The sequence below is a fragment of the Scaptodrosophila lebanonensis genome, unplaced genomic scaffold (genome assembly GCF_003285725.1).
Source record: "Scaptodrosophila lebanonensis strain 11010-0011.00,11010-0021.00 unplaced genomic scaffold, SlebRS2 tig00000053-arrow-pilon, whole genome shotgun sequence".
In the NCBI taxonomy this organism is placed as follows: domain Eukaryota; kingdom Metazoa; phylum Arthropoda; class Insecta; order Diptera; family Drosophilidae; genus Scaptodrosophila; species Scaptodrosophila lebanonensis.
Genome location: NW_022060548.1, coordinates 235,622 through 249,909, shown reverse-complemented (window position 1 = coordinate 249,909; position 14,288 = coordinate 235,622). Strand labels below are relative to the sequence as shown.

The 14,288-nt window shown below is 40.0% G+C and overlaps 4 protein-coding genes across 8 annotated transcripts; 3 read left to right on the top strand and 1 right to left on the bottom strand.

The window, feature by feature from the left end:
* Positions 1-134: 134 nt before the first annotated feature.
* LOC115623624 lies at positions 135-5,046 on the bottom strand. 3 transcript variants are annotated; one of them, XM_030518062.1, is made up of 10 exons: positions 4,925-5,046; positions 4,351-4,523; positions 4,098-4,291; positions 2,945-4,032; positions 2,463-2,803; positions 2,208-2,370; positions 1,568-2,139; positions 1,314-1,508; positions 1,033-1,254; positions 135-484 (listed from the first exon to the last, which is right to left on the bottom strand). In XM_030518062.1, exons 1-10 carry the CDS (start codon positions 4,941-4,943, stop codon positions 416-418), a joined length of 3,036 nt encoding a protein of 1,011 aa, XP_030373922.1. In that variant the 5' UTR covers positions 4,944-5,046; the 3' UTR covers positions 135-415. The 3 variants fall into 3 exon arrangements, with proteins under 3 accessions (XP_030373922.1, XP_030373923.1, XP_030373921.1); XM_030518063.1 differs by having other exon boundaries at positions 1,048-1,254; XM_030518061.1 differs by having other exon boundaries at positions 135-1,254.
* An 841-nt stretch (positions 5,047-5,887) lies between these two features.
* Positions 5,888-9,258, top strand: LOC115623463 (SH2B adapter protein 1). 3 transcript variants are annotated; one of them, XM_030517821.1, is made up of 4 exons: positions 5,888-5,986; positions 6,322-6,882; positions 6,952-8,241; positions 8,456-9,258. In XM_030517821.1, the coding sequence occupies exons 2-4, from the start codon at positions 6,406-6,408 to the stop codon at positions 8,786-8,788; spliced, it is 2,100 nt and encodes a 699-aa protein (XP_030373681.1). In that variant the 5' UTR covers positions 5,888-5,986; positions 6,322-6,405; the 3' UTR covers positions 8,789-9,258. The 3 variants fall into 3 exon arrangements, with proteins under 3 accessions (XP_030373681.1, XP_030373680.1, XP_030373682.1); XM_030517820.1 differs by having other exon boundaries at positions 6,934-8,241; XM_030517822.1 differs by having other exon boundaries at positions 6,934-8,274; positions 8,456-8,590.
* A 927-nt stretch (positions 9,259-10,185) lies between these two features.
* LOC115624029 (protein FAM98B) lies at positions 10,186-11,553 on the top strand. Its single transcript, XM_030518606.1, has one exon. The coding sequence runs from the start codon at positions 10,237-10,239 to the stop codon at positions 11,497-11,499; it is 1,263 nt and encodes a 420-aa protein (XP_030374466.1). The 5' UTR covers positions 10,186-10,236; the 3' UTR covers positions 11,500-11,553.
* Positions 11,554-12,149: 596 nt separating this feature from the next.
* LOC115623752 (superoxide dismutase [Cu-Zn]) lies at positions 12,150-14,183 on the top strand. Its single transcript, XM_030518286.1, has 3 exons — positions 12,150-12,395; positions 13,616-13,837; positions 13,902-14,183. Exons 1-3 carry the CDS (start codon positions 12,150-12,152, stop codon positions 14,181-14,183), a joined length of 750 nt encoding a protein of 249 aa, XP_030374146.1.
* Positions 14,184-14,288: the final 105 nt, after the last annotated feature.

Sequence of the window (14,288 nt, the reverse complement as noted above, 5' to 3'; positions counted from 1 at the left end):
GGTTCACGTTTTAAATGAGTTTGATCAAACATATATGATATGATTTATAACAATACCGAAGTAAGGTTCAGAAAAATGATTGTTCATGGCTCCTTTTGTAATTTCCAGTATGTTTAAAGACATCGTTTTTTTTCTACCTAAGCTCACACATAGTAAGCATTCGCATTTAGGGAAATCGAGCTTACATAATACTGTCGACTCTTACTACTATAAAAAAAAAATTTAACATTGAAACTATTACCTAACGTCCAATATTTTCCATGATTTTATGAACGATTTGCACTCAAAAATAAATCTAATTTAAGATGATTTTGTACATAGATGAATATTTACGATTGGCTCGTTGCCTCTTGAAGCGCTTGCCGTGGAAATATACATTTCGTCGTCACTAAAATGCATATGGCCCTTTGGCATTTTAAATAAATCTCTTAGACGAATTGCAGTGCAGGTGGTGTACGGCCAGTTTCCTGATTTGACAGTAAAACTAAAAAGTGTATGTTACATTTTCAGCCGAAGTGATTACAAATTAAATAGCAATATTTTCTACAAACATAAAACAATCTATTCAATAAGTCTTTGTCTACATATTCACTAAACAGAACATTAAAATAAAACGAGAAAAGATAAATATCTTCGGCATGTCGATGATTGCATACCTTTCGCAAATTATTCTTGGATTATTGCTTATTCATACGTGTATGCAAACATCGATTAAATAATAATGTAATAAATTCGGTCAAGATATTGTGGGAAGCGATGGAAATGATAATACTCCTTTTACTAGTATCATTCTGATCCAAGCTAAAAAGAGGTTATCTACTCAAGGACTAGTTCACAAAAAACAGACGGATAGACCTTCCTTTTCATACTGATGAAAAATGGCGTCGAAGGGTATACACATATTTATCACATTCATAGACGAAAACATTACTAAGCTATTGACGACGACATAGACGCTGGAAGTGACGATATACCCGAGTCGGCTTCCTCTGGACGTTCACGAGATTTTGGTACTGGTTCTATAAGGCGTACCGTTTTCAAATTTACTTGCGAAGTTTCCATTTTGCGCTTTCCGGGCTTTACAAGCCTGACATCTCCTGGGGTATTAAAATTGCTGTTGACGTTGCCAATGTCGTCTTCGGGATTTATTTCTTGACGCTTCGTTGTCAATAATGTTATTTTAAGATCGTTCATATCGACAGGCTCATCCGGATTGTGTGCGCCAGGGTTCAAGGAAAAGTTGCCTTGGTTCGTCTATTGAATATAAGATATTTTATATTACTTGGGTGTAAACATTTTGAAGCTGAACTCACCAAGAGCAGGCATGCAAGAAAATAGCGCGAAAATGTGCTCACATCCTTCCCTGCCATAACATCGGCCATTGTTGCACAACTGTTGTGTGCCAAACACACATCGATCATTTCGGTGCCAATGTTTTTGATGTCAAAATTTTGTCGATCGTGCGCCGCTTGCAACGCAGGAGCAATTTGCAAGTGCCAATTCCTTATCTAAATTCAATCGAAAAGATTTATTTTGTGATTATATATATACACGCACGTAGTCTTACCATGGCACTTGAGTCTGATACATCTTCGAATTGGTTTTCCATTATATTTAAGTTGTCAATGAAACTGCTTGATGTTTCTACGGGCGGCATATCCGGGCTGTTTTCGTCTTCAAACACACTGTCAACTGCTGCTGATTCATTTAAATGGTTCTGCCTATTCTGTTCTGCCTCCTCGTTGTTCAAATCCTCCTCCATGGTTGATGGTCCGATAGTATCTTCTGACACTTTTATAGCTGGAACAGCTTCCTCTTCTGTCAACACTGTTGTCTCGTTGAGCGTTGGAATGTTTTCTTCTACTGAGGCTGCGTTTGTGGAACTGCTTGGAGCTTTTTCACAATCTGATTCGTCTTGATGTTCTGTTACAGCCTCGTTTATTATTTCATTTGCCAGTCTTTCGGCAAGAGCATCTATTGTCATCTCAACTAAATCAAAAGCATCTTCCAACTGATGTGGCGCATCCATGGCCACATGTGCATCTAAGGTCTGTGAATTATCGTGGTCTATACCGGAGTCATGCGTGGGACGTCTGTCCTTGTACGTTTTGGCCACATCATCGTTAAATCCATGAAACTCTGAAGAAACAAAGGATTCATTTAAATATATTCATGCATTTGCATTGGGAAACTAGGCAAATACTTACCGTAATTTTCCCCAAATTCTAGCATGTTAATCGAATCATCTGCAATGGATGCTTGAATACGCGGATAGATACCAACCGATGCCTCCTGCTGAACTGGCAGAAGAGTAATAGCTCGAGGCGCCTTTCGATTTTTCGCTTCGGGTTCCGGTTTTTGTGGATTTCGCTTAATAAATTAAAAAACAAAATTGTGGTTATGTTGCAAATCTCTAAAACAGCTTAAAGATATCCAATTTTTAGAACAGCTTTTGTGCTTACCGCTTGCATAAAAAGTTGAAATTCGTCTGGCAATTTAAAAAGACCCTTTCTGCGTAGCTCTTTTTTTGGAAATTGGAAAATATTTAATTCTATATCATATATATGGGTCCTTTGCACATTGAGTATTTCCTCAGATTCTTCTATGTCATAGCTCTGAGCTCTGTGTGCATTATCTTCTTTCGAGACGCTGACTCCATTTAAGGTATCCTGATCAGGTATTACAGTTAGATTATTCTCATTTGGCACATCAGGCAAAAGATCCTGCACCATTATTGGCGGTGACAGGCGACGCAATTCTTCTATATCTGAAAGAACAACGCCTTCGTCATCAAAACTCAGTCCTACTCAGTCCAAGAAAAGAATCAGGTTAGGTTAACATAAAGAAATAAGAAACGAAATAAAAGAATAAAAAATATAAGTAAAATATTGTAAACGAATAGATGAATTAAAAACTAAATTTGCAATCCATTCATAAAGCTTACCTTCAGTAGCCAAAGGACTATCATCTGTAATGTTAATGCCCGAGTCGATTAAGCTTTGCCCGTTCGATTTGGTTAGATCGTCTTTATCACCCACTAGAGCACTCGAATTCTGTGAGGAGCTTAAATGATTTGGCAACTCAATTCGTGTACTCTCTAAAACACTTGAGTCGTTAAAACATAATGCTTCATTTGCTGTGCTATTCATTGTTGAATTAATGTTTGACGTCAATATGGATGGAGCCTGTGTTGTTTGGTCAAGATCTGATGTGCTGGTGTTCACTCCTGAAACTTCCCTTGATGAAAGAGTTACCAGGACCTCCGTTTGGTTATCGTTTCGGACTTCCGCGCTGGATTCAAGCGTGTTTTCCATTGCTGAATCAACGTTTTCGTGTGATTGGTTAACATCTTGGCCATCCAAACTACGTTCGAACATGGTCTCCATTGCCGAATCAATGCCTTCCCCGCTTTCCCCGGTTTCAAACCCACTGTCCAAAGCTGTCAAGGGTTCCGTTCCGTTAAGATTTTCACCACACAATTCGAGGCGCAATCGCTTATTCGGCACACCGCCTATTTCTAGATTTTTGTGTTTTTGTGGACGTAGCGATACGCCATATCGATCCGCAAGTACTTGATTTTCCAATGCTATGTACTCGTTTAGATATTCTCTTGTTGTCATGTGTTCATTTAAAATATCCGCCATATTCAGTTGATGGGAATAGACATATTCCTTTATTAGATTCAGCCGGTCGAATGGTATATCGGGAATGAGCGTATTGTATCTGTGCTCTGCGTGATATATATACATTTTGTAGTTTTTCTTTTCGTCCTCATCCGCCGGGTTGTCCGGATCTACGACTGGCGCATGCTTCCAAATGCTGGGCGGTATGTGATCCTGATACAGGTATTCGATTGTACGAGTGCGTGAGCATTTAATAAAGCCGGTATTGCTAAATCGCTTTTCTGGTGACATTGTTTTGAATTTACGGGGCTCCACTGTTATCATATATGGATCGACTTCCTTTTGAGTTAATTTTTTGGCGCGACGCTTTTTCGGTTCTTCCGATTTGTTGGCAGTCTCGGTGTTGTTGCTATATAATGTAAATATAATATTTAATTGTCTACAATATTTAATTGGTATGGTACAAGGACTTACTCTTTTGGGTTATCTTTCCCCAAATCAGCCGTGAGTAGTGCCTCAATCTGCTGTTCAGCGATTTGGTAGATATATTCCACGCGGTCGCTATAGATTTTGCCACAATATTGCACAACGCTTCCGGCTGCAATAAGCGCTGCGCGCCTCGATACATTCCCGTTTGCATCGCAGTGGTGAGAGAATTCATCAAGATACTGAAATTTCAAAATGAGTATAATCGGCTGTATTAGTGCTTTTATTGAAGTATACTTACATATTCCAATGATAGGCGCAAATCAGTTGAAAAGTCCGAATTCTTCGAAACTTCTTCGAGGAGGGTGACCAGCGTGGACAGTTCTGGCTTCTCATAATAGGCCTGTATACACTTGGCCACATTCGTCCCAGGACGATTTTGCGCCACTTCCAAAATTTCATTTAATTGGGAACCTGCAAACATTGCTCAGAAATTAATTTTGGACTTTCACTGCTAGATGTCTTCATTTGTCAGCGTTTGTTTCTACGTAAGAATTTTAAAATAGCGCTGACTTGACCACAGTTGAATGCGTGCGCGTTTAGCCGCCGGCACCCTAAGCTTATGTGTTTACGTGAATCTTCTGTTTTAACTATGTATGTAAGCATATGGATGTGCGTACACGCATATTTATAAATATGTATACATATGTAGGTATGCATGTATGCATGTACAGCATGTGCCTTCAATAGGCAAACAACACACATGCACACAAGCAAAGAACAACAGGCCTACACCAATCTCGTAACAAGCTCGCGTGTTCCAACCAGATTATCGGGGCGTAAATGGCCATATGCTTTTATTTTTTTACACTTACCCTCCTTATTATTGCTCATTTTGATATAACTGAATTAAACGAATAATTCAACTGGTTTCAGATTTATAATAATACACATTTTCTCAATCACACCAATAAGCATTTAGTTTGACACACACATGTACATATGTGTATATATCCATATAGATGTACATACTTCACAAAACATAAACGGATACGTTTATTTACAAATCTGCGAGCAGATACAGATTCCGAGAAGTTGTACACTGAACTTCAGATAATTCTTAACCGCGTATTAGTTGTTATGGTTTCTTCTATTTATTGTTTTATTTAGAAAAGCCGCGGTCCGATTTATTTTCTTTCCATTGCGCGTGCTTCCTATTTTGTTTTGCTCTCTTAAAATGAACATGGCGTGGAGTCAGGGCTGCTAAATGGCTTGGAAAATTCGATTTCCGATTAAATGCTTTTTGGAAGAATGTTTCGATACAAATCGTTTTTTTAAATCGACCATAAAATGCTTTTTTCACACAAGACAAGCAATGCAATCAAACGCTAAAACTTCGTAATGGGATCTAGTGGACTAGCCATCGGATTTTGTTGATATATCATGTCAACGCCTAAGATAATACATATACGGGGAAATCGTTTTAGACGGATGCATTTATATATATTTTTCTTTAAAAATTATTTATGTGAATGGAAATCAGAGGGTGATCCATTAAATCGATTCTAATTTTTGAGGACCTTGCTTTATTTATATTAATTTATGTTAATAATAAATATACTTTCGCTTAGTATTTTTTGTTCAAATAGTGACGAAATTTCGATTTCCGCCTTTCAACAAAAACAGCTAAAAAATCGAATTTCTGAAAATTCGAGAAAATCGACTAGTCGATTTGGCATCGATTTTAGTACCAGCCCTATACATACATATATGTATATCGATAGGATATTACTGCGCAAAGAAGCTGTGTGGGTGCTGTTTTTAAGCGTACGAACTATTATTATTTAGAAATAATGTTAAAACAATTGTCGAAATAATTAAAGTATCAATATATTTGAAGTGTGAATTATAAACGGCTTTAGAAATAATTGCGATATGTAAGTTACATATGTAGTATGTGGTTACAGTAGTAAAGAGCCCCGCCGTTTCAGTGAAGAAAATTTGGTGTTTACCATGATGCTGATTAAAAAGTTGAATTTGTTATTCAAACATATTGATACAAATATGCGAATATGTAAAATAAACCGACATATGATGAGAACGTGAAAAACATTAGATTATTTACACTATTTTGCGTCTTTTCCTTCCACGGGCACACCTACATTAAGAGCGCACAGGAGTAAGAGAGAGATAGACCGTTGACCGGGGAAATTGTGGGGGAAATTTTTGGTATGTTATTTAAATCAAACCTTTCTTGTCGTTTGATTTACAGTAACAAGGACTACAACTGGGTACCTCGTGCAGCAAACTGAATAGAAGCAGCCACGATCGACAGCATCCACAAGCCGCGGAGTACATGGGTGGAAACAGCGCTGCCGGCAATTCGGCAGCATTTACCTCGGGAGGAGGCTATATAGGACCGATGATGGCTAGCAGCAGCTTGGGTGCAGTCGGAGGCAGTGACTTGATTCCGCCACCAATTGGCACGGGAAGTTCTGCATATGGCGGAACTAGTTGGGAGGAGTTTTGTGATCGGCATGCGCGTGTGGCGGCCTCGGAATTTGCGAAGGCAAGCATTACCTATATAAATGGTAATTTGCCTCCAGAAGAAGCGCGAAGTATACCACATCGTAGCTTTGCCCAAAAATTTATGGAATCGTTCTCTGAGCACTACGATACTGAGTTTTTTCGAAGGCGTAGTAACCTTAAAATTGGCATTGGCTCTCTATTTAATGAAGGGAGCGGTGAGTTCGACGAGGAGCAAGAAGTTTCGCGTTTGTTTCCTAAATCATTGCTGCGCCGGTTGTCCTTCAAAGGTCTGCGTAAGGGAAAGGTGAGCGTGCTCCTATGGCACCTTTGGCCAGTAACCATAGTTTAATATTAGAAACTTTTATTTTTGCAGGCGTTTTTTCACAAAAACTCTGATGACGGAGATGGCAGTAGCAAGCACAGCAAAACAAAGCTGCACAAGATTGTAGTTGAATGCCGAAAAGAGGGTATTGTAAACAATCTGACGCCGGAGAGTTTGGATCAGCCGACAGGAACGCAAAAGTGGGAAAAGTGCCGTTTAGCTTTGGTGAAGGCCGTCGGCGGCTATATGCTAGAGTTTTACACGCCGCCCAAATCGACAAAACCGCGTAGCGGTGTCTTTTGTTTCCTTATCTCGGAAGCACGCGAAACAACTCCGTTAGAAATGCCGGACCGTCTAAATACTTTCGTGCTAAAGGCCGATAATAATATGGAATACGTTATTGAGGCGGAGAATCCAGATGACATGCGTAGCTGGTTAGCCACCATAAGATACTGCATGCGAACACCTCCAACCCAACAACCCATGATTGAATCATCCGAAGTTATAGCAGCGGCCATGCAAACCTCCCCGATTAGCACAAATCCTGGTGGCGTCAGTGCCATAGGCGGCATACAAAATCCGCAGTACCAACAACAAAGTGCAGTGGATGGTTCTATTAGTAATTTGGGAGGAGATAGTGGCCGCGGTGGTACAGCCATTGCCGGTTCACAATCAGCCGACAGTGCGTTGGCCACGTTAACAGTTGCAAGCACTGCCGCTAACATCTCGGCTTCTGCAACGGACGTAAACGCCATATCTATGGCCAGCATTGAGTTAGGCAGCACGCCGCCCAATGCCCCGCCAGATGTACCTACACGTCCGACACGTACAGCCGGCACTGGCGAACGTGGAGAGCAAAGATTGTCTGCTTCAAGCAACTTTGATGGCAACGAGCTAGGCGATGTGGAACCTGATATAAATGTGGCGGATCTCACTGCGGAGATGCGCTTGTTCCCCTGGTTCCATGGCACATTGCCGCGCTCAGAAGCTGCCCGCATGGTTCTTCAGTCCGAGGCAGCCGGTCACGGATATTTCCTAGTACGTCAAAGTGAAACGCGGCGCGGTGAGTTCGTGCTCACGTTCAATTTTCAAGGACGCGCCAAACACCTACGTTTGACTATATCCGAGAAGGGCCAGTGCCGAGTGCAGCATCTATGGTTTCCGTCAATACAGGAAATGCTTGAGCACTTTCGGCACAACCCCATACCTCTCGAATCGGGTGGCACTTCGGATGTGACACTGACGGATTGGGTACACAACACCAGCAGACTAAATGAATTACCTACGTCTCAGGAGCAAGGCGCCGAAACAGGCGGCAGCGGGCATCCATCGCCGAGACATGTGAGATAGCCAAAATTTTGGAGTCAATTCAGTGTCAGTGATGGTTTTTATTTTCCTTATTTTTGTTTCCCTTTTCGTTTCATTCGGTTTCATTGTTGATCATAACCCACCCATATAAAATAACATATTTTTTAGTTTTTGCATGCCGAATTATTATCAAAACTAAACCAAATACCAAATACTGATTACATTTTTTTAATTCTTCTCCACGCAGTGCAACGAAGTGATTACCATGAATCTAAGTGTTCGCTTAAAGACAAACGAAATTGAACTGCCACAGGAGTCACAACACGTCTATTTTCCGGAGCAAGTCTACTTCCATTTGGACCCAACGACTCTAACAGTGCACAGCACGCCGCCGACCTCACAGACTTTTTTGGAGCAGCAGGCACATTTACGTTCCTCGACAGCATCTCTTCAGCAGTCACAGCAGCAGCAAGTCTCTGCCCCAGGCTTAACGCCAGTTCGCCATGGTAGCGAAAGCAGTGCCAATGGTGGAGCCGACTGCAGTGGACGAGCTGTAGATAATCAGTACAGCTTTACCTAAATTTATTATTTGGATTTTGACTTTGTAACGGATTTTTTTTGTGCCATTGTGTTGACTAGAAGCAGTGAAATTGTCCTTTTTTGTTGCATTATGCAAAGATTTAACTGTAGTCGTTTAATCGTTGTATTATCATTTTTTTTTGTATCTTCTTGGAAGACATGAATAAACTAAATATTATATGTATCAAATTTATAGGCGCGACAAACGCTAATCCTAAACTTCCTGCTTTATAAAAAATCCCTAAATTTGTAAATATATTCGCCCTATATAGAAGGCGAATTCTAGAACCTACAATGTTACAATATAAAATGGAGACAAAATTAACCTGCGTTCAGCCATATTGTTCGGGAAATATCCATAAATCGAGATACTATAGGGGTTAATGGAGCTCGCGAAGCGATCGGCGTAAGGGCAAAGCCCCCTAAGTTGATATTACAAAAATATATTCATAATGCGTACACGCATGTAAATCCTAAATCCATTCATCATCTACATATATACAAAACATACATAAAAACAAACTGTCCTTACTGAGATTTCCTACACCATTCTGTGGGAACTTTCATATTCCTGTTGCTTATATGCATATGTATGTATGTTTTAGAAGAATGAGGTTTTTCATTTTCGTTTAATACTTCTCCCCTGCCTTCCTTGTGTTATTGAGAATATAACTCGAAGTTATGTGGCATTTCTAGATGTTTTTAACAAAAGTGATTAATTCATATAAGACCGATAACCTATGACCCAGTCTTTGATTTAAAAAGTGTTCATCTTTGTTGTAGTTTTCATTTATTTTCTACTTATACATATGTATGTACATATGTATGTTGTAGATTGATCAACGAATATAATTTGGTAAAAATGTATTTTCTTGATTGCTGTGTTTATTGCGGTATTTCAATTCAGCTTACCACAAATTCAAAATTAGTAAAGACATTTGTTTACATACATATGTACATTCATACTATATACACATACATATGTATGGATCTATGTACGTAAATATAGTTCATATACTCTCAAAAAAGAGTGTAAAATTATATATTTTTAACTATATAAAAAAATGTAACTATAATAAATAAAGTTATAAAATTTATTTGTCTTAATTTTACTTATTTTACTTAAAAGGTAGTTTTTCAAAACTATTTAGGATGTGCAAAAAATTAATTTTATATGTTTATAAATTAAGTACTTACGTATGATGATAAGAAAATAAGTCGATGTACATACATACATATGTATGTAGGCAAATGCACATACATACATGTACATACTTTCTCAAAAAATTCTAAAGAGAAACGATAGTATGTGCAAGAAACCGATAGCATCTGGTTTGTTCAATTATATGACAGTACGCTATCGGTGAATCTATCATCCCTAATTGAAACAACCGGTGACAATATTAACATATGTAGGTTTTCGTAAGGACTGCTAGGCTAATTTATAAAATGGAACGCGAATTGGATATAATCGATTCCCTACAAGCCTTGTGCTATAAGGGCATCTGCTTGGAACAGGAAACACTGCGCACAGCACTTGACAGTGGAATGAGCAGCGATACCTTCAGAGATGTGGTTTTCTGGTTAGCGAACGAGCTCGCAGTGCTCCGTAAGACTGATGAGCACATTTCGAGCAGCAAGGATAATGACGAGTTTACATTTGAGCTATCTTTGTTGCTAACAGAGCTGGGCTGCCCGTACCAACAATTCGTAACTCTGCCAATGTCGGAGCGATTCAAAACCCGTGAGTCGCTGCTTCAACTATTAGATTATCTTACCTGCGAGTTGATGGCTACAAAAATGTCACTTAAAATGCAGCCATCTGAGCCCCCAAGTAAAAAATCAAAAATCGAGACAAATGTTGAGGAAGCGGTAAAGCAATTGTCGGCAGACTTGCAGGTTGAGTTGCCGAAGAATCTCAATGGCAAAACTCTATTCGAAAAACTGCAGCCCCGTCTAGAACAGCGCTTAAAACAAGTCAATCGGAATATTGTGAGCGAACCATTACTTAAGACGTCAAAATCTTTAACTGATGCGCAGTGGCGCATGCTGGAAGCTATGCACAAGGACCTCGATATGGAGTACAATTTGCGTCGCGAAATGATGCTAACGCGTTTAGAGGCGACCGTACAGAGCTTCCAATGGTCCGAATCGATGAAGCATCGTGAGAAAGAAATCAACGACCGTTTTCAGCGGAAAATGTTGCAATTAGGACTGATAAAGTATGGCGGCGAAGATACTAACATTGTAGCATTGCTAGCAGCACGTAGTGACCTGGCCGTGATTGAGAAGACGAGTTCAGCAAATGTACGCAAGAATACAGCGTCGAAAATACAAAAGCATGTGATTGGCAATGTTCCCGACCGCGGTGGTCGTGCTCATGAGCATGCGCCGCCACCGCCGGAGATGCCCTCATGGCAGCAGCAACGTGCTGGTGGACCAGCACGTGGAGGTGGAAACTTTCGCGGAGGCGGCGGACAAGGACGTGGTGATGGAAACTTTCGTGGCCACGGTGGTGGAGGTCGTGGAGGCAGTGGTGGAGGCGGTGGTGGAGGTCGTGGAGGCAGTGGTGGAGGCCGTGGTGGAGGTGGCAATTGGTCTCAGCAGCCACAGGAACAGCGGGACCAGCAATGGATTGGTGGCAGTGGTCGTGTGCAGGGCGCTGGCTGGAACCAAAATTCACGTGGCTACCAGCGCGGTGGCTACAGATAGTTCTTAGCTATCATTTATATCAATAAATTATTATGATATTTATTATGAATTTAATAGTAACAAATAATAACTGTGTTTCCAAGTAGTCTGAGGTCAAAACTGCCTGGCTGGCAAAGGCTGGCTTACCCAAGGCAAATAAAAGCTGATCTTTTTCTACTAAGAATCGAATGCCTATATCTATTTGTAGTTGCTTCAAAGGACTCCTTCAGAGCGAGTTTATTTATGCTGTGCAAATCAAGCGACTGAAAGATTGAGACGTGAGTATCGTAGGAGGTCATCACGCCGATGGGATGTGCATAAGTAAGCAGAAAGCTCTGCCTCCCATCGGACTGTTAAATGGCTAAACATCAAATTCGACACCCATGTGTATTCAAGCATCGCACCCACACACGCGATACCCAATTGTCACCATAACTACGTTTTTGTGCTTTGTATATATCTACATATGTACGAGTATATATGCATATAGTTTTTATTTTATACGAAATACAGCAGTGGCAGTGCAATTAGTGCGCTCAATCAGCGTGAAAACCATGTCGAAGTCATCCAACGACATCGACGAGAACAGGTCAGACTTCTCAGTTTAGTGTTAATCAAATATTCACACAGTGCGGTCCCGATTCGCGTCACAAATCCTGCCAACATAAAATATGCTGCTTAAACTAACACTAGCTTTTTTGGTCTATAGCGCGTCAGCCCAAAATCTCATCGATCGCTTGCGGCCTCATAATGAGACACAGTTTGACGAAGACGTTAAAGTCGTGTCGGGCACTAAGGTGAAACGTTTCGAGCGGCTGACAGTCCCATTGGGCGGTACTGGCGGCGCCGGAGGCATCGGAACTGGACTGCTGGGTCCGCTGCTGCATCCCCAGCCGGCATATTACGGTTATGCCTATGTAGGTCAATGGCTAGAACTCTTAATGACACATTTATTAGCGTTTCACACGCTAATATTAAGTAATATATGTATGTATGAAATCGTATGTACACGGTGATATTTCTCATTACGGACAGTCCCCACAGCCGGGTAAATGTTATTAAAACAACTGTTGCATTCGTTTTTGTGTTTTAAAATAATTCCTAAAATATTGTATACAATTTTTGGTTCCCTATTCGTTCCATATATGTGTTAATAACAATTTTTTTTCTATCAAAAAGGACTGTTTAGAGTAATACTATCGTCCTGCCTCTACTTCGCACGGGTATTTTACAAAAATTGTAAAAATTATCAATTTGTAACACACAAACCTTTTTGTTATGAGTTACTAAAAAAGAGTAAAATTATAAACATAGTTTGGATAGAACTATTTTAATGATTCTTTGTTCTTTTTTAGTTTTTTTGTTGCTCTCTATTGAGTCAGAGCTTCTGTAAACGATGTTTGATGTTGTTTTATTTTGTGACAGATAGATAAACATACAGTTTTCCATAAGTAAAACATGCCTTTCGTAGGTCTATCCCCAGTAATGGGACTTGTTAATACTTAACGCGACTGCGGTTTTTACCTAAAATATAAATGGGCTAATTAAAGTTGATCAATGATCAGGTGGTATCGACCACACGTTCATTATTATGACGTACTATTTCGCCTTAAAATGGATCTGAGTTGGACCAGTGTTTTCATTGATCATATGTTATTATGTTATTTTTTAAATGCATCGTGCATTATTTAATCAAAATTTTAATTTTTTGGGCCCCCCTTTGGTAAAAGCTACGCTACGCTCATGTTAAGCGGGGATAGTGTAGCTTCCCAATAGTGAAAGAATCCTTTAAATCGGTCCATTAGTTTCGGAGCCTTTTCAATTCAAATAAATAAACAAACAAACAATCAAATCTGTCCTCTTTATAATCTAAGTATAAATTAATTAATAAATACAGTATTTGTAAAGTACAGTACATGAGTGTGCATATATAGTATATGTACATATGTCCATAATTATGTAATTATTAATTTTAAAATGTGGGTGTCCGTTCGTAGGGCAGTTCACTGTATATACGAGGAGTACATACATATTTACACATACATATGTATGTATGTACATACTTGTATGTATGTATGTATATAAGTAGTATGTACAAAAATTAAAATTAACCACGTGCGTAAATTAACTTCAAAAGGTCTTGCCACGCTGGCAGGCGGGTGCACAGTTAAAAGGCGATGGGGAGGCAGCAGAAGCCGCTGGCATGATCACCTTTCAGCAGTTGCCGTACAGCAGCGACATTAGGGTGACCATAAATATGACAGGGTTGCCGCCGGGTAAGCATGCCCTTCACATCCACACCTTCGGCGATGTTAGCGAGGGCTGCAAATCCACTGGAGGACAGTTTCCCAATAATTTTGTAAGACTGGCTCTAACTTCCACTGTATTTTATTTATCTAACACGGTTGAGCTTTGTCCCACAGCTTGGAAATGTCGACACTAAGGACGACGGTACGATATCTGCGGCCTTCATGAGCATCTACCTGCAGCTTTTCGGCTTTAATGGCATTGTGGGCCGCTCTATAGTTATACACAGCAAGCCCATCGACCTGAACACGGCGCTCAACGCGGAAGTATTCTCCTCCTCCCTCGCCCTTCAGGCCATGCCGAATGCTCTTGCGTACCAGAATGAAGAGAACTCGGTGGGGGCGGCCATAGCCTGTGGTGTTATAACCATCATGAGCACGACCAACACAGAAAAATAATACATTTTAACTACATCTTAAATGTATATCATTTCTTATCATAATCGATTTAATTAAAGGGCAATATTCAATACAAATACTTGAAGTCGATACCCAATTGATTTT